The 18,465-nt window shown below is 39.8% G+C and overlaps 1 protein-coding gene across 1 annotated transcript in view; it reads left to right on the forward strand.

Annotated features, from left to right (window-relative positions):
- LOC137772982 (HLA class I histocompatibility antigen, alpha chain G-like) overlaps positions 1-18,465 on the forward strand; it is a 75,005-nt gene that overhangs the window by 8,963 nt on the left and 47,577 nt on the right. Inside the window, 3 exon segments of the mRNA XM_068557236.1 lie at positions 12,017-12,112; positions 16,624-16,819; positions 16,821-16,876. Of these exon segments, the coding sequence (XP_068413337.1) occupies positions 12,017-12,112; positions 16,624-16,819; positions 16,821-16,876 (348 nt within the window).

Here is an 18,465-nt window from a genome sequence, read left to right on the forward strand (position 1 = left end):
GAATAACTGAGGCAGAAGAATGGATAAGTGACCTGGAAGACAGAATGGTGGAATTCACTGCTGCAGAACAGAATAAAGAAAAAAGAATGAAAAGAAATGAAGACAGTCTAAGCGACCTCTGGGACAACATTAAATGCAACAACATTCGCATTATAGGGGTCCCAGAAGGAGAAGAGAGAGAGAAAGGACCAGAGAAAATATTTGAAGAGATTATAGTCGAAAACTTCCCTAACCTGGGAAAGGAAATAGCCACCCAAGTCCAGGAAGTGCAGAGAGTCCCAGGCTGGATAAACCCAAGGAGAAATACGGCAAGACACATAGTAATCAAACTGACAAAAATTAAAGACAAAGGAAAATTATTGAAGGCAACAAGGGAAAAACAACAAATAACTTACAAGGGAACTCCCATAAGGTTAACAGCTGATTTCTCAGCAGAAACTCTACAAGCCAGAAGGGAGTGGCACGATATACTTAAAGTGATGAAAGGGAAGATTACTCTACCTGGCAAGGATCTCATTCAGAGTCGACGGAGACATCAAAAGCTTTACAGACAAGCAAAAGCTAAGAGAATTCAGCACCTCCAAACCAGCTCTACAACAAATGTTAAAGCAACTTCTCTAAGTGGGAAACACAACAGAAGAAAAGGACCTACAAAAACAAACCCATAACAATTAAGAAAATGGTAATAGGAACATACATATCGATATTTACCTTAAATGTGAACGGATTAAATGCTCCAACCAAAAGACACAGGCTCGCTGAATGGATATAAAAATAAGACCCATATATATGCTGTCTAAAGAGACCCACTTCAGACCTAGGGACACATACAGACTGAAAGTGCGAGGATGGAAAAAGATATTCCATGCAAATGGAAATCAAAAGAAAGCTGGAGTAGCAATACTCATATCAGATAAAATAGACTTTAAAATAAAGAATGTTACAAGAGACAAGGAGGGACACTACATAATGATCAAGGGATCAACCCAAGAAGAAGATATAACAATTATAAATATATATGCACCCAACATAGGAGCACCTCAATACATAAGGCAACTGCTAACAGCTCTAAAAGAGGAAATCAACAGTAACACAACAATAGTGGGGGATTTTAACACCTCACTTACACCAATGGACGGATCATCCAGACAGAAAATTAATAAGGAAACACAAGCTTTAAATGACACAGTAGATCAGATAGATTTAATTGATGTTTATGGGACATTCCATCCAAAAACGGCAGATTACACTTTCTTCTCAAGTGCACACGGAACCTTCTCCAGGACAGATCACATCTTGGGTCACAAATCAAGCCTCAGTAAATTTAAGAAAACTGAAATCATATATCAAGCATCTTTTCTGACCACAACGCTATGAGATTAGAAATCAATTACAGGGAAAAAAACGTAAAAAACACAAACACATGGAGGCTAAACAATATGTTACTAAATAATCAAGATATCACTGGAGAAATCAAAGAGGAAATCAAAAAATACCTACAGACAAATGACAATGAAAACATGATCCAAAACCTATGGGTTGTAGGAAAAACTGTTCTAAGAGGCAAGTTTAGAGCAATACAGTCCTACCTCAAGAAACAAGAAAAAAATCTCAAATAAACAATCTTAGGTTCCTACATCTAAAGGAACTAGAGAAAGAAGAATAAAGACAACCCAAAATGAGTAGAAGGAAAGAAATCATGAAAATTAAAGCAGAAATGAATGAAATAGAAACAAAGAAAACAATAGCAAAGATCAATAAAACTAAAAGCTGGTTCTTTGAGAAGATAAACAAAATTGATAAACCTTTAGCCAGACTCATCAAGAAAAAGAGGGAGAGGACTCAAATCAATAAAATTAGAAATGAAAAAGGAGAAGTTACAACAGACATGGCAGAAATACAAAGCATCCTAAGAGACTACTACAAGCAACTCTATGCCGATGAAATGGACAACCTGGAAGAAATGGACAAATTCTTAGAAAGTTTTCCTTCCAAGACTGAACCAGGAAGAAATAGAAAATATGAACAGACAAGTCACAAGTAATGAAATTGAAACTGTGATTAAAAATCTTAAAACAAACGAAAGTCCAGGACCAGATGGCTTCACAGGTGAATTCTATCAAACATTTAGAGAAGAGCTTACACCCATCCTTCTCAATTCTTCCAAAAAGTTGCAGAGGAAGGAACACTCCCAAACTCATTCTGCGAGGCCACCATCACCCTGTTACCAAAACCAGGCAAAGATACTACAAAAAAAATTACAGACCAATATCACTGATGCATATAGATGCAAAAATCCTCAACAAAATACTAGCAAACAGGGCTTCCCTGGTGGCACAGTGGTTAAGAATCCGCCTGCCAATGCAAGGGACACGGCTTCGAGCCCTGGCCTGGGAAGATCCCACATGCTGTGGAGCAACTAAGCCCATGCGCCACAACTACTGAGCCTGAGCTCTAGAGCCTGCAAGTCACAACTGCTGAGCCCACGTGCCACAACTACTGAAGCCTGCATGCCTAGAGCCCATGCTCCACAACAGGAGAAGCCACGATGATGAGAAGTCTGCGCACCGCAATGAAGAGTAGCCCCCGCTCACCGCAACTAAAGAAAGCCCGCGCGCGGCAACAAAGACCCAACACAGCCAAAAATAAATAAATAAATAAATTAATTAATTAAAAAAAAATACTAGCAAACAGAATCCAACAGCACATTAAAAGGATCATACACCATGGTCTAGTGGGATTTATCTCAGGGATGCAAGGATTCTTCAATATATGCAAATCAATCAATGTGATATACCACATTAACAAATTGAAGAATAAAAACCATATGATCATCTCAATAGATGCAGAAAAAGCTTTTGACAAAATTCAACACAACACCCGTTTATGATAAAAACTCTCCAGAAAGTGGGCATACAGGGAACCTACCTCAACGTAATAAAGGCCATACATGATAAACCCACAGCAAACATCATTCTCAATGGTGAAAAACTGAAAGCATTTCCTCTAAGATCAGGAACAAGATGAGGATGTCCACTCTCACCACTATTATTCAACATAGTTTTCGAAGTCCTAGCTACGGCAATCAGAGAAGAAAAAGAAATAAAAGGAATACACATTGGAAAAGAAGAAGTAAAACTGTCACTGTTTGCAGATGACATGATACTATACATGGATAATCTTAAAGATGCCACCAGAAAACTACTAGAGCTAATCAATGAATTTGGTAAAGTTGCAGGATACAAAATTAATGCACAGAAATCTCTTGCATTCCTATACACTAATGATAAAAAATCTGAAAGAGAAATTATGGAAACACTCCCATTTACCATTGCAACAAAAAGAATAAAATACCTAGGAATAAACCTACCTAGGGAGACAAAAGACCTGTATGCAGAAAACTATAAGACACTGATGAAAGAAATTAAAGATGATACCAACAGATGGTGAGATATACCATGTTCTTGGATTGGAAGAATCAATATTGTGAAAATGACTATACTACCCAAAGCAATCTACAGATTCAATGCAATCCCTGTCAAATTACCAATGGCATTTTTTACGGAGCTAGAACAAATCATCTTAAAATTTGTTTGGAGACACAAAAGACCTCGAATAGCCAAAGCAGTCTTGAGGGAAAAAAACGGAGCTGGAGGAATCAGACTCCCTGACTTCAGACTATACTACAAAGCTACAGTAATCAAGACAATATGGTACTGGCACAAAAACAGAAACATAGATCAATGGAACAAGATAGAAAGCCCAGAGATAAACCCACGCACCTATGGTCAACTAATCTATGACAAAGGAGGCAAAGATATACAATGGAGAAAAGACAGTCTCTTCAATAACTGGTGCTGGGAAAACTGGACAGCTACATGTAAAAGAATGAAATACTCCCTAACACCATACACAAAAATAAACTCAAAATGGATTAGAGACCTAAATGTAAGACTGGACACTATAAAACTCTTAGAGGAAAACATAGGAAGAAGACTGTTTGACATAACTCACAGCAAGATCTTTTTTGATCCACCTCCTAGAGTAATGGAAATAAAAACAAAAATAAACAATTGGGACCTAATGAAACTTCAAAGCTTTTGCACAGCAAAGGAAACCATAAACAAGGCGAAAAGACAGCCCTCAGAATGGGAGAAAATATTTGCAAACGAATCAACGGACAAAGGATTAATCTCCAAAATATATAAACAGCTCATTCAGCTCAATAGTAAAGAAACAAACACTCCAATCCAAAAATGGGCAGAAGACCTAAATAGACATTTCTCCAAAGAAGACATACAGACGACCACGAAGCACATGAAAAGATGCTCAACGTCACTAATTATTAGAGAAATGCAAATCAAAACTACAATGAGGTATCACCTCACACCAGTTAGAATGGGCATCATCAGAAAATCTACAAACAACAAATGCTGGAGAGGGTGTGGAGAAAAGGGAACCCTCTTGCACTGTTGGTGGGAATGTAAATTGATACAGCCACTATGGAGAACAATATGGATGTTCCTTAAAAAACTAAAAATAGAATTACCATATGATCCAGCAATCCCACTACTGGGCATATACCCAGAGAAAACCATAATTCAAAAAGACACATGCACCCGAATGTTCATTGCAGCACTATTTACAATAGCCAGGTCATGGAAGCAACCTAAATGCCCATCAACAGACGAATGGATAAAGAAGTTGTGGTACATATATACAATGGAATATTACTCAGCCATAAAAAGGAACGAAATTGAGTCATTTGTTGAGACGTGGATGGATCTAGAGTCTGTCATACAGAGTGAAGTAAGTCAGAAAGAGAAAAACCAATATTGTATATTAACGCATGTATGTGGAACCTAGAAAAATGGTACAGATGAGCCGGTTTGCAGGGCAGAATTTGAGACACAGATGGAGAGAACAGACATGGACACCAAGCGGGGAAAACTGTGGTGGGGTGGGGATGGTTGTGTGATGAATTGGGCGATTGGGATTGACATGTATACACTGATGTGTATAAAATTGATGACTAATAAGAGCTTGCAGTATAAAAAAACAAACAAACAAAACAACTAATACTAAACTTTCATTGGGTTATTTGTATGGAAATATGTTAATATAAATGTTTCAGACATTACATGAAATTCCTAAAAATCTTATATGTTCTGGTATAATGTTATAAGTCATAATCCTAGTTATTACTTTAAAATGTATATCTCAGAAATAACTAATTTTCTTGTCAACTGCATTATTATGAACTTTCATCAAATCTTTAACCATGGTCATTTTAAACTCTTTTGTCATTTACAGACAGTTCTGGGTGTACTCTGATGCTTTTGCAAACATGTTCCTATAAAAGGGTTTCATCTTCAAGAAATTCATGGAAAAGACTCTGACAAGTACAGGTTTCTGGTAACTGACTGTACTGCTGAACTGAATAAATAAGCATTTTCAGAACTCTAATGAAAAACTGATGAACTCATAAAAGTGCTAACAAAAGATCAAGATGAAAAAAAAATTAATTACATGGGACTGAGTGAACTCATGAGGATGAGTATAATTTTTGTGACTTTCTGTTTGAATTAAAAAAAAAATCCCACAAGGACTCAGAGGCAAAGAATATACAAATCAGTTTTCACTGCAAAGTAAAGGAGCTGCTACAGTGGAGGATTACTGGACTGAATGTCAATATTATGACATAGTATGAGTGTGTTTCATGTTTGGTAATTGCAATCATTGTTGCTTTTTTTGTGGTCATCCGTGTACAATGCTTGATGTCAGTCTGTTTATCTCTTGTAAAAATAAAATACAGTGTGTGTGTGAAAAAAAAAATTTCTCTCTGAAAAAAATAATGACACAAACAGATGGAGATATATATCATGTTCTTGGATTGGAAGAATCAATATTGTGAAAATGACTATACTACCCAAATCAACCTACAGATTCAATGCAATCCCTATCAAATTACCGATAGCATTTTTTACAGAACTAGAACAAAAAATCTTAAAATTTGTATGGAGACAGAAAAGCCTGTGAATAGCCAAAGCAGTCTTGAGGGGAAAAAACGGAGCTGGAGGAATCAGACTCCCTGACTTCAGACTATACTACAAAGCTACAGTAATCAAGACAATATGGTACTGACACAAAAACAGAAACAGAGATCAATGGAACAAGATAGAAAGCCCAGAGGTAAACCCACGCACCTATGGTCAACCAATCTATGACAAAGACGGCAAGGATATACAATGGAGAAAAGATAGTCTCTTCAATAAGTGGTGCTGGGAAAACTGGACAGCTACATGTAAAAGAATGAAATTAGAACACTCCCTAACACCATACACAAAAATAAACTCAAAATGGAGTAGAGACCTAAATGTAAGACCGGACACTATAAAACTCTTAGAGGAAAACATAGGAAGAAGGCTCTTTGACATAAATCACAGCAAGATCTTTTTTGACTCACCTCCTAGAGTAATGGAAATAAAAACAAAAATAAACAAATGGGACCTAATGAAACTTCAAAGCTTTTGCACAGCAAAGGAAACCATAAACAAGACGAAAAGACAACCCTCAGAATGGGAGAAAATATTTGCAAACGAATCAACGGACAAAGGATTAATCTCCAAAATATATAAACAGCTCATGCAGCTCAATAGTAAAAAAACAAACAACGCAATCAAAAAATGGGCAGAGGACCTAAATAGACTTTTCTCCAGAGAAGACATACAGATGGGGGCTTCCCTGGTGGCGCAGTGGTTGAGAATCTGCCTGCCAATGCAGGGGACATGGGTTTGAGCCCTGGTATGGGAAGATCCCACATGCCACGGAGCAACTGGGCCCGTGAGCCACAACTACTGAGCCTGCGCGTCTGAAGCGTGTGCTCCGCAACAAGAGAGGCCACGATAGTGAGAGGTCCATGCACCGCGATGAAGCGTAGCCCCCGCTTGTCACAACTAGAGAAAGCCCGCGCACAGAAACTAAGACCCAACACAGCTAAAAATAAATAAATAAAATTAAAAAAAAATACAATGATACAAATCACACAGGTAGAATAATGAATAAATATTAAAAAAAAAAGACATACAGATGGCCAAGAGGCAGATGAAAAGATGCTCAACATCACTAATTATTAGAGAAATGCAAATCAAAGCTACAATGAGGTGTCACCTCACACCAGTTAGAATGGGCATCATCAGAAAATCTACAAACAACAAATGCTGGTGACGGTGTAGAGAAAAGGGAACCCTCTTGCACTGTTGGTGGGAATGTAAATTGATACAGCCACTATGGGGAACAGTATGGAGGTTCCTTAAAAAACTAAAACTAGAGCTACCATATGACCCAGCAATCCCACTACTGGGCATATACTCAGGGAAAACCATAACTCAAAAAGACATATGCACCCCAATGTTCATTGCAGCACTGTTTACAATAGCCAGGTCATGGAAGCAACCTAAATGCCCATCTACAGTCGCATGGATAAAGAAGATGTGGTACATATATACAATGGAATATTACTCAGCCATAAAAAGGAGCAAAATTGGGGCATTTGTAGAGAAGTGGATGGATGTAGAGACTGTCATACAGAGTAAAGTAAGTCAGAAAGAGAAAAACAAATACCGTATATTAATGCATATATGTGGAATCTAGAAAAACGGTACAGATGAACCGGTTTGCAGGGCAGAAATAGAGACACAGATGTAGAGAACAAAAGTATGGACACAAAGGGGTGAAAGTGGGGGTGGTGATGGTTGGGGGTACGAATTGGGAGATTGGGATTGACATGTATACACTGATGTGTATAAAATAGATAACTAATAAGAACCTGCTGTATGAAAAATAAATAAATAAATTTAAATTTAAAAAAAAGAAAGGAAGAAAGAAAGAAAGAAGCATGCTGGAGAAAGCCTACATTTCTGTGAACACACTTAGTAGAAACCTGGGCTTTAATCTGCCAATGAGGGCTCAGAAGGAAATGAGGAACATCTTATTGGAAACTAGAAGAAGAGGAAGTCTTTGTTAAGTAGTAGTGGAAAGCTTAGCTAAATTATCTCCTACAGTTATGTGGGAAGCAGAACTTGTAAGCAATGAACCTGGTTATATAGCTAAGGAGATTTCCGAGCAACGTGTTGCAGGTGCTGCTTGCTTTCTTCTTACTGTTTATAGTAACATGTAAGAGGAGAAAGATAAATTGAGGGAAGAAGAGCTAAAGAAAAAAGGAACCAGGGTTTGATTATTTTGAAAATTCTCAGCCTCTCCAGATGACAAAAAGCATTAAAATTAGAAATGAATTTTCAGCACTATCAGGAAAGCATGGCATAGAGAAAAAGCTGAGGGTATGACTCTACAATTTTAGTTAAAACCTCAGAAAGGGACTTCCCTGGTGGCGCAGTGGTTGGGAGTCTGCCTGCCGATGCGGGGGACATGGGTTCGATCCCTGGTCCGGGAGGATCCCACATGCCGCGGAGCGGCTGGGCCCGTGTGCCACAACTACTGAGTCTGCGTGCCACAGCTACTGAAGCCCGTGCGACTAGAGCCCGTGCTCTGCAACAGGAGAAGCCACTGCAATGAGACGCATGTGCACCGCGATGAAGAGCGGCCCCCGGTTGATGCAACTAGAGAAAGCCCGCGTGCAGCAATGAAGACCCAACACAGACATAAATAAATAGGTAAATAAATAAATAAATAACCTCAGAAAGACCTAAGCATCAAGTAAAATTCAGTCACACAACAGGCCCTTTAAAAATACTAAGTGTATGCCTCACAGAACCTCTCAGTTAAACAGGCCCTTTAAAAATACTAAGTGTATGCCTCATAGAACCTCTCAGTTAAACCATAGCAATTCTAGGAAGCTTAAATATCTTGTCCCTCAGCCATCTCAGCAAGAGCCCAAGATCTTGAAAAGATCTGTGTTTGTGGCTTTTGTCTAATTGTGAACACCAGTGAAATCCATGGAAGGCCCACAGTGTTTTATAAGAAGGTTAGTCAATAAAATCACTGGCAGTTCGTACTGAAAAGGATGAAGAGAATGCAGAACGGGAAGGAAAGGTTGTTGTCAGACCCCCCCAGATTCTGTTGGTAGGAAACAAGCTGTTAAAATGACTCAGGTAAAAACAAGAGCTGCCTTTCATGAAAAAGGAAGGATGACTAAGAGGGTGGAATCAAGCGTCCACAGTGCAGAGCCAAAAACCCTGAGAATTATTCTCAGGTCTCGAAACTTAATCAGGACCATCCCGTCCAACATTTGCCCAGCTGAATACCAGAATTGCTATGCAATAGTATCTCCATTATCCCCCCTCCCCATATTGAATGGGAATGTTTACAGCTGTTATCCGACGCCTGTCCTACCATTTTATGTTGGAGTGTGTGAGGCAGATAATTTGTTTTTAGTTTTACAGATTGACAGATTGAAAAGAACTATATTCATGGAACTTGATCCATGCCTGGACCTGATTTATTTATATGAAGAGGTTCTGGATGTTGAGCTGATACTGTAATGGGATGAGAGCTTTGGTGTTCATGGAGGGGGTGAATTTATTACGCATATGGGATGGACATGAATTATAAGGGGTCAGATGACAGACTGGTGGACAGACTTCAAGATGGCCCCCATGAGCCCCACATCCTGGCATTTGCACTCTTGCGTTATCTTCCTTGAGTTTGGGCAGGACCTGTGACTTGCTTCTGATCAATAGAATACAGCATGTGTGATGTGATGTCACTTGTTACACCTTGTTACATAGGACTGTGATCCCAAATTTGCAAAGACACTTCCTCCCTTGTTGGCTTTAATGAAACAAGTGGTCACGTTGGGAGGTTCATGTGGCAAGGATCTGAGGCCAGCTTCTAGGAGCCAAGGGCAGCCTCCAGCAGACAGCCAGCAAATAACTGAAACCTTGAGCCCCAAAACCACAGGAGACTGAATTCTGCCATCATCCACGTAAGATGGAAACCAGTCTTTCCCTAGTAAAGTTTTGAGATAAGACCCCAGCCCTGCTGACACCATTTTGGATGGGATGGTCCAAAATTGAGTAGACATAGCTAAATCATACTCCACTCCTGGCCCACAGAAACTGTGAGATAAGTTGTGTGAGATAAGATACTGTTGTGTTAAGCAGCCAAGTTGGTGATAATATTGTTACAGAGCAACAGAAAACAAATACAAAGGTTAATATACAAGAATCAATTGTATTTTTGAAAAAAGTTTATTTGACATTTTATTTTATTTTCTTTTTTTTGGCTGTGACAGGTCTTAGTTGCAGCAGGCAGGATCTTTCATTACAGCGTGCGGGCTTCCCTCTAGTTGTGGCGCGTGGGCCCTGTAGTTTGCGGCATGCGGGCTCAGTAGTTATGGTGCTCGGGCTTAGTTGCCCCGGGGCATGTTGGATCTTAGTTCCCCAACCAGGGATCAAACCCAAGTCACCTGCATTGGAAGGCGTATTCTTTACCACTGGACCACCAGGGAAGTCCCCCCAGTTGTATTTCTATACAGTAGCAATGAGCAATTCAAAATAAACGGAAGAACACAGTTCCATGAGTGATAGCATCAAAAAGAATAAAATATTTAGGAATAAATATAACAATTAAGTGTATAATTTATACTCTGAAATGAAAAAAAATATTGCTGAAAGAAAATAAAGGAGATCTAAATAAATGGAGAGACTTACCACTTTCAAGGATCAGAAGACTTAATATTTTTTTTTTTGGCGGTGTGGCATTTGGGATCTTAATTCCCCGACCAGGGATCAAACCCATGCCTCCTGCAGTGGAAGCACGGAGTCTTAACCACTGGACCACTAGGGAAGTCCTGACTTAATATTGTTGAGATGGCAATATTCTCCACACTGAGCTACAGATTCAATGCAATCCCTATAAAATCCCAGTTAACTTCTTTTGCAGAAATTGACAAGCTAATTCTAAAATTCATATGGAAATGAAAGAGAACCAGAAAAGCCAAAATAATCTTGAAATGAAGAACAAAATCAGAAGACTCATACTTCCTGGTTTCAAAATTTACTACAAAGCTGAAGCTATCAAGATAGTCACAGGAACTATATATCACAGGAACTATTGGCTGCTAAACCCTTTGCTTTCTGCTGAGGACTAGCCCACATCTTTGTTCCTTCTGCTCCCCTGGCTTTAGCTACAAGTTGCAGGTTGTGTTGTACTGGGTCCCCCTGAATGACCTTGCGCTTGATAATAAGAATTGGAGTGATGAGGGCTCACCTCCTACTGCTGCTGTTCCAGGGAATGCTGAAGGCCATTCTTGCCAGTGAGTATGGCCGTTGGGATAGGGTAGGGTGGGGGTGTGGTGATTTATGGGAGGCAGGATTAGGGAGATTAGAGAAACAGAAGGTAGAAGTCCTGACTTCTGGTCCCTGCTGGCTCCTGTCAGGGTATGCTTTCAACCATCCAGATGTGAGCAAAAGAGAAGCCGGGTGGAAAGGGAAAGGGGATGTCCTTTGTTTTTGTTTTTTAATCTTTCTCTTGGCTCTACGTCCTTGTCCCAAGCTTTACCAACCTCCCTCACCCCCAGCAACCCACTGTGGGGGTCTGAACCTGGTCCACTTGAACCGCCAAACCAGGGAGGAGAGCTTCCCTCACCCTCTGAGGCAACTCTGTGACCCAGCAGTCCTCTCACTTTGCCCGGAGTAGGCAGGGTAACTGCCCCTCCCAGGTTCCTCATAACAGTTTCTGTCTTATACAAACAATGCTCCTGCTGAACTTATTTGAATTGGACATTTTATTTTTATCCCCAGTTTTTCAGGTAAAATTGACATATAACATTATATTAGTTTAAGGTGTAGGATATAATGATTTGATATATGTATGTACTGTGAAATGATTGCCAATGTGACTGATTAATTAGCTGTTATAAGTCAAAGGCAGTGCATTCCATAAAACTTGGAACTGGAGGGAAAAAAATCACCCCAAATCAGAACATTATTTTTGTGTATTTATTGCCGATTTTCCCCCTAAATATGTAATTTTGTTTTTCCCTGTGGCCTTGCAGCATGTGGGATCTTACTTCCTCCACCAGGGATGGAACCCATATCCCCTGCATTGGCAGGCGGATTCTTGACCACTGCGCCACCAGGGAAGTCCCCAGGTTTGTTTTTTCTTTTTTAAATTAATTAATTAAGTTTTGGCAGCACCCCATGGCCTGCGGAACTTCCCCGAGCCGAGGGATCGAACCTGTGCTCCCTGCACTGGAAGCTCGGAGTCTTAACCACTGCACCACCAGGGAAGTCCAATTCAATTTTAATTGTATGTTTATTACGTTCCATATATGGCTATATTTTTCCAAGTTGCTAATCACTCTTTTAACTTCTCTGTGGTTTTCCATGTATAGATGAACATTATTTACATTGGGTGAGGAAGGAACCAAGGCTCCTAAGCTGAGAGACCTGCCTAGGATCTGAAGTCCAATAAGGGGGTGGGTGCCTCTAGACCAGCCCTGAGCTACTGGCTGACTTGGTGTGGCGTTGGCTATGCGGGACCGGGAGCGTTTCCTGTTCATCTGGGACTTTCTCCGAAACCAATTCCAGCGGGACTTTTCCAGAGAGCGTTTTTGCAGTGCTTATCTCTCTCTGGCTGGTGCTCTAGTTTCCCTCCCCAACCCTTTCCTGTTCGCCCTCAGCAGTTTTTGTACCTCTAAGGCCCCGCCCTGTTGGGTAAAGAGCTGGAGTGAAGCTGGCTGCCCCGGCGCTGAGTGCCCCGTCCCGGTTGTGCTGGGGAGCCTTGGGGCCAATCATAACAGCTGAGGCGATGCTGTGGGCCCCTGTCCTCTTTCACTCCTTCCTGTCCTTCCTGACCTTCCTGCCAGAGACCCGAGCCCGTTGAGTGGGGAACTGGGGGCAGCGGGCTGGGAAGAGTTGCAGGGGAAACCGAATCCGGCAGAGGAGAACTCCAGAATGGAACTTTAGAGCACTGGAAGCTCAAGGGTGACTTTCCAAAATCTTGGTGCAGGCTGTCACAGGCTTACTATTGTGCGGGCTCTGTCAAAGAAGGGCATGTAGTGCAAACAAGAAGGAAGCTGGCAGATCTCTGAACGAGGCTGGAAGTTACGAATTATGTATTCTTCCTCAGAATAGATGTTTCTGGTTCTTCAAAGCCACTTAGAAAAGAGGCTTGTTGAATATTTCGAAGGGCAGAGCCACAGCCAGAAGCAAGAGTTTGGGATCCATGGTGTCCAAGGTTTTAAATCATCTTTCTTTACAGTTTAAAGTGTGTGTTTATAAAGTATGTAGATGTTCCATTGTACCAATACATTATGCACATTATAAAAATTTACAAAAACAGAAATCTAAAAAGATGGGATAAAATATTTTAAATAACTTCTTTTTATTTATCAGAAGCTTGGTTAATGACAGAGTTGAAAGAGAGAACACGCACATTCACATTTATTCAGTTGGAAGAAGTGCTTCACTGATGTACTCGTTAAATATGACTCATCCAGGAAAACCCCGACCCGAAACTATGTAAAGCTCTCCCCACCCCAAGCTGCTATTTTTGGATTTTCCTTTATGCAAACTAATGAGAAACCGTTGTCTCCAGCCTCAGGTGTCCTATGCATGGTTGCTCAGCAGCTGTTGTTAAACTTCAGAGTCTAGAGGTGTGCTAAGAAAACCAGATAGAAAGCCAGGCTCATGACTTAATTGCTGATTAAAATGTTTCTGGACTAGCAAGGAAAAACTCGATGGAAAATGAAACAAATTTTTGACATTCATATCTGGCAGCATGAATGTGATGTCGGTTTCACTCTTTTTTTTTTTTTGTCTCACCTATTTATGAGCAAGAGAGAGAGATGTGTTCTAATTAAAGCTTTGCTACTAAGCTTCAGTTTTCTCACCTCTAACGTGGAATTTAAATGTCACTTCATACAGTTATTAAAAGAATTAAAATAAAACAAAGAAATAATAGCAGACCACAGAGGAAATGCTCCAACACAGTGATAATATTTAGGAAACAGACTTTATTTCTGTGCAAACCTAACTGGTTTGGTGAGGGTGTTTAATGGGAGTAAGGTGTGAACTTTTCCATATTTGTACATTTCCTGTCTGCCTGAATGGACCAAGTCATCCAGGATATGGCTGCTGGACTGAACCTTAGAAAGAATAAAGGGGAGTTTGTATGCAGTGTCTTTCGTCTTTCTTTTGCTCTTGTTTTTTTTTTCTTTCTCTTCACCATCATTCCCTGGAATTCAGTGTCTCTGAACATCTAACAACAGCCTTGCTCCCTGCATAGCCCCTGTTCAGGTGCAGGGCCACAGTAGGGATTGGCAGAGAACAGACAGAGGGACCGCTGGCTTGCATGTCCACTGTCTTGGTTCCTCAGGAAGGACTTCTTGACTTGACTCAGCAGGTGCTTCTTCATGGAGTCTAGATCTGAGTGGGGTCAGAGTCAGTTCACGGTGAGAGGGACTTGTTCATCAAAGGAGGAGACCACACCAAGGGGTAAAAATGGAGAGGTTCTTCTTAACAGAGAAAAACAATTCCGTTAAAAGCATATAAATGATATGAATAAGTAATTTACAGAAGAATAAATTCAGTTGCCCAGTAAACATGAAGTTATATTCAACCTCTCTAATTACAACATAAGTACATTAAAAAATATATATTTCAACTGCCATTTGCAGCAATGTTGATAGATCTAGAAAATATTATGCTTAGTGAAATAAGTCAGACAAAAAAAATACTATATGACATCACTTATACGTGGAATCTAAAAAATAATACAAATGAATGTATATACAAAACAGACTCACAGACATAGAAATCAAATCTGTGATTACCAAAGAGGAGAGGGCAAGAGGGGAGGGACAAATTAGGGGTATGGGACTAACAGATACAAACTACTATATATAAAGTAGATAAGCAACAAGGATTTATCGTATAGCAAAGGAAATTATACCCATTATCTTATAATAACCTATTATGGAATATAATCTGCCAAAATACTGAATCACTATGCTGTACACCTGAAACTAACACAACATTGTAAAGCAACTCTTCAATTAAAAAACAAAAAACACACTTTAATTCTGTAGAAAAGTCCCTCCCAAGTTTTTGTTGACTTTTTAAATAATCTATTGAGTGAAACTTGCTTATTAAATAATCTGTTGAGTGACAAACAAAAAACTATATATTGCAAATTCTCCTGTTAATGTGGGTATAAATTGACGATCTTTTTGTGGAGCACTTTGGTACTACCTATTAATATTCAAACTATTCATAAGCTTCGTTTCAACATTTCCACTTAAATTAAGAATTCATAGAAACACTTTCTCTAGTATGCAAAGAAATAAGTGCAAGAATACTTTTGAGGCATTATGTATATTAGTGAATAATTGGGAAAAACAGTACTGGAATAGTTAAATATGCTATGTGCATACAGTGCAATGCCACACTTGTCATTAGGAAAAAAGATAAGAGTCTATATATATGGACAGGAAACATGTCCACATGATAAATTAAAAATAAAAGTTGTAGAACAATCTGAATTGGAAGAAACATTTATTTCAAACTTCCATCCATCTTTACTAATGTATGAATAGGGGAAAAAGGGGGGAAATATAGAACAAATAGTTAATAGTGGTTCTCTCTTGGATATTATTATGGGGCATTTGTACTTTCTATATTATATATCTGCTATACATGAATTTATGTTCCTGGTACCTTTGTAAAGTATATGGATTTTTCACTTATTCCTCTCCCTCTCATATACATATGGTGTATATATGTATAATACACATATTATATATTTTTATATATACATTTGTATATGTACTATGTAATTATGTATTTGTGCTAAGTGCTTGCGATGGTTAATCTCATGTGTCAACTTGACTAGATCCTGGCACCTAGCTATTTGGTCTAACACTAGTCTAGATTTTGCTATGAAGTTAGTTTTTAGTTGAAATTAACATGTAAATCAGTAGACTTTGGAAATTCCCTGGTGGTCCAGTGGTTAGGACTCGACACTGTCATTGCCAGGACCCCAGGTTCGATCCCTTGTCAGGGAACTAAAATCCTGTGAGCCACATGGCATGGCCAAAAGAAAAAAAAAATCAGTAGACTTTGAGTAATGTAAATTACCCTAGTGATAATGTGGGTAGGCCTTGTCTAATCAGTTGAAGGCCTTAAGGGGAAGACTGAGGTCTCCTGAGGAAGAGGGAATTCTGCTTCCAGACTGCCTTTGGACACAAACTGCAACATCGAGTCTTCCTTAGGTATCCAGCATGCAGCTCTGCCCTGCAGATTTGGACTTGCCAGCCCTCCAAGACTGCATGAGCTAATAATTCCTTAAAGTAAATCAATCTCTTACTCTGTATGTATGTAAATATATATATACATATATATTTGTATGTGTATACATATGTATTTGTATGTGTATACATATGTGTGTGTATATATTTATTTCTTCAAATTCTCTCAGTGCGTACTCTGTGTGGGATTTGAATTCACTTATGCCGAGTGTTGTAATTGTCTGTTTCATTGTTTTATGTTGTGTGCCGTGTGTCTCTTATTAGACACATGTGCACACACGCTCATTCCCTAGATCCTCACTCAGTAAATTCTGGAGCTTGCTCTGACCCACTGTCTCTTGTTCTTACCTCAGGATCGCACTCTCTGCATTATTTCTACTCGGCTGTGTCTGAGCCAGCTCCAGTAGTCCCTTCATTTACTGCTTTTGACTTCGTGGATGACCAGCCCTTCATTCGCTATGACAGTGAGGAGATGAAGGCAAAGTCTTCTGTTCAGTGGTTGATGGAGGAGCCGAGTTACTTTGAGGATGAGACCAAGTCGGATGAAGATTTTCCACTTAAATCTGAGGAATGTGCAGCAATATTACAACCAAACCATGGAGGATGGTCTGAACAAAGCGCTGGCACAAAAGCAAACAGGTAGGTGCTTCAGAAAAAGCAGAGGGAAGTGGTGGTTATCACATCACACCAATCCCCATGGGTGAAAGGCCCTCTCTACAAGTGTTCCCATAGGATCAGGCTGGGGCAGGAGAACGTGTACAAGTTAACACTTGAGAATGAAAGCTGGGCTAGTCTGGTCACAATGGCATAGGGTCTGTTTGACATGACTTAATAATTAATAAATAGATGAATTAAGCAGTTTTATTGGGTCATGGACATATGCTTAGTATGTCCCTTTTGGGTGCTGGAGGTGGGGATCCAGAAAAGTATAACCTGGTGTTTGTCTTCAGAGAGCTTACAATTAATATGGGAGGGTACTCACACTTCTGTGAAAACTTTATTAACCCTTTGATGCATACCCAGAGATGTCAAAGACAGGAACCTCCTTAAATGCCAAACGAGAAGCAGAGAAATAGTTTACTGAGGTTCATAGGCAACACACCCCAGTGGTCAGAGTTTCCTGAATGAGGCGGAACTTTATATAGAACCTGATGGATGTGTATTACTTAGGTCTATGAAGAAAGTAAAAGATGTTTCAAGCAGTAGGAAATTAGGGTGCAGCAAGGTGTGGGGTGGGATTTGGCATAGTGAGTTCAGGGGATAGACTGAAGTTTAATCATTTCTAGTTAATGGCTCTTGAGAGTTTAGCTCTGTTGAAACAAGTTTGTAAAGGGCCTTGAAGCCAAATCAAGGCATAAACCCGTGAGAAGTACAATTCAAGCTGAATACTGAGGCTGCTCAGCTTTTACCAGTTGATCCTTCTAGGAGCATGAATTCAACAAAGGTCTATCAGATGGTTACTTCACAGGCACTGACATAGTACCTGCCATCTAAGGGCTCACAGCATAAGAGGAGAGTGATGATACACAATAAGGTTAGAGTATGTCAGTGTTGGACTAGGAGTTTGAGCTGGGAGACTGTGGGAACCCAGAGGAGAGTGTGGTGAATCCAGGCTGCAGTGATCTCAGATTTATTTATATTTGACTTTGAAATTCATTCAAGAAATTTTTCAGCAGTTTGGGCTTATTGATGTTATTTGCATTCTCTAGTACCTCGTGTATTAGTCTGCTCAGGCTGCCATAACAAAATACCACAGACTGCATGATTTAAGCAACAGAAACTTATTTTCTGACAGTTCTAGAGGCTGGAAAGTCCAAGACCAAGATTCAGCAGGGTTCACTTTCTGGTGAGGGCTCCCTTCCTGGCTTGCAGTCAGCCACATTCTCACTTTCCTTGGTGTATGCACATGGAGTGAGTGAGAGATCTCCCTATCCCCCTAATCCCTGTTGGATTAGGGCACCATGCTCATGACCTCATTTAAACTTAATTACCTCCTAGAATCTCCAAATAAAGTTACATCGAGGTTTAGGGCTTCAACATATGAATATTGGAGGGATAAAATTCAGTCCATAGCATTCAAGGAAAACTGTACTTAGCACTCTGTGCCCTCCTGTGTTAATGCTGTGTAGTGTGATCCTGTTTTCAGGAACTTGTGCTTAGAATCTGAGACTCTTAGCACAGAAGAGACCTGTAAG

The sequence above is a fragment of the Eschrichtius robustus genome, chromosome 12 (assembly GCF_028021215.1).
Source record: "Eschrichtius robustus isolate mEscRob2 chromosome 12, mEscRob2.pri, whole genome shotgun sequence".
Taxonomy (NCBI): Eukaryota; Metazoa; Chordata; class Mammalia; order Artiodactyla; family Eschrichtiidae; genus Eschrichtius; species Eschrichtius robustus.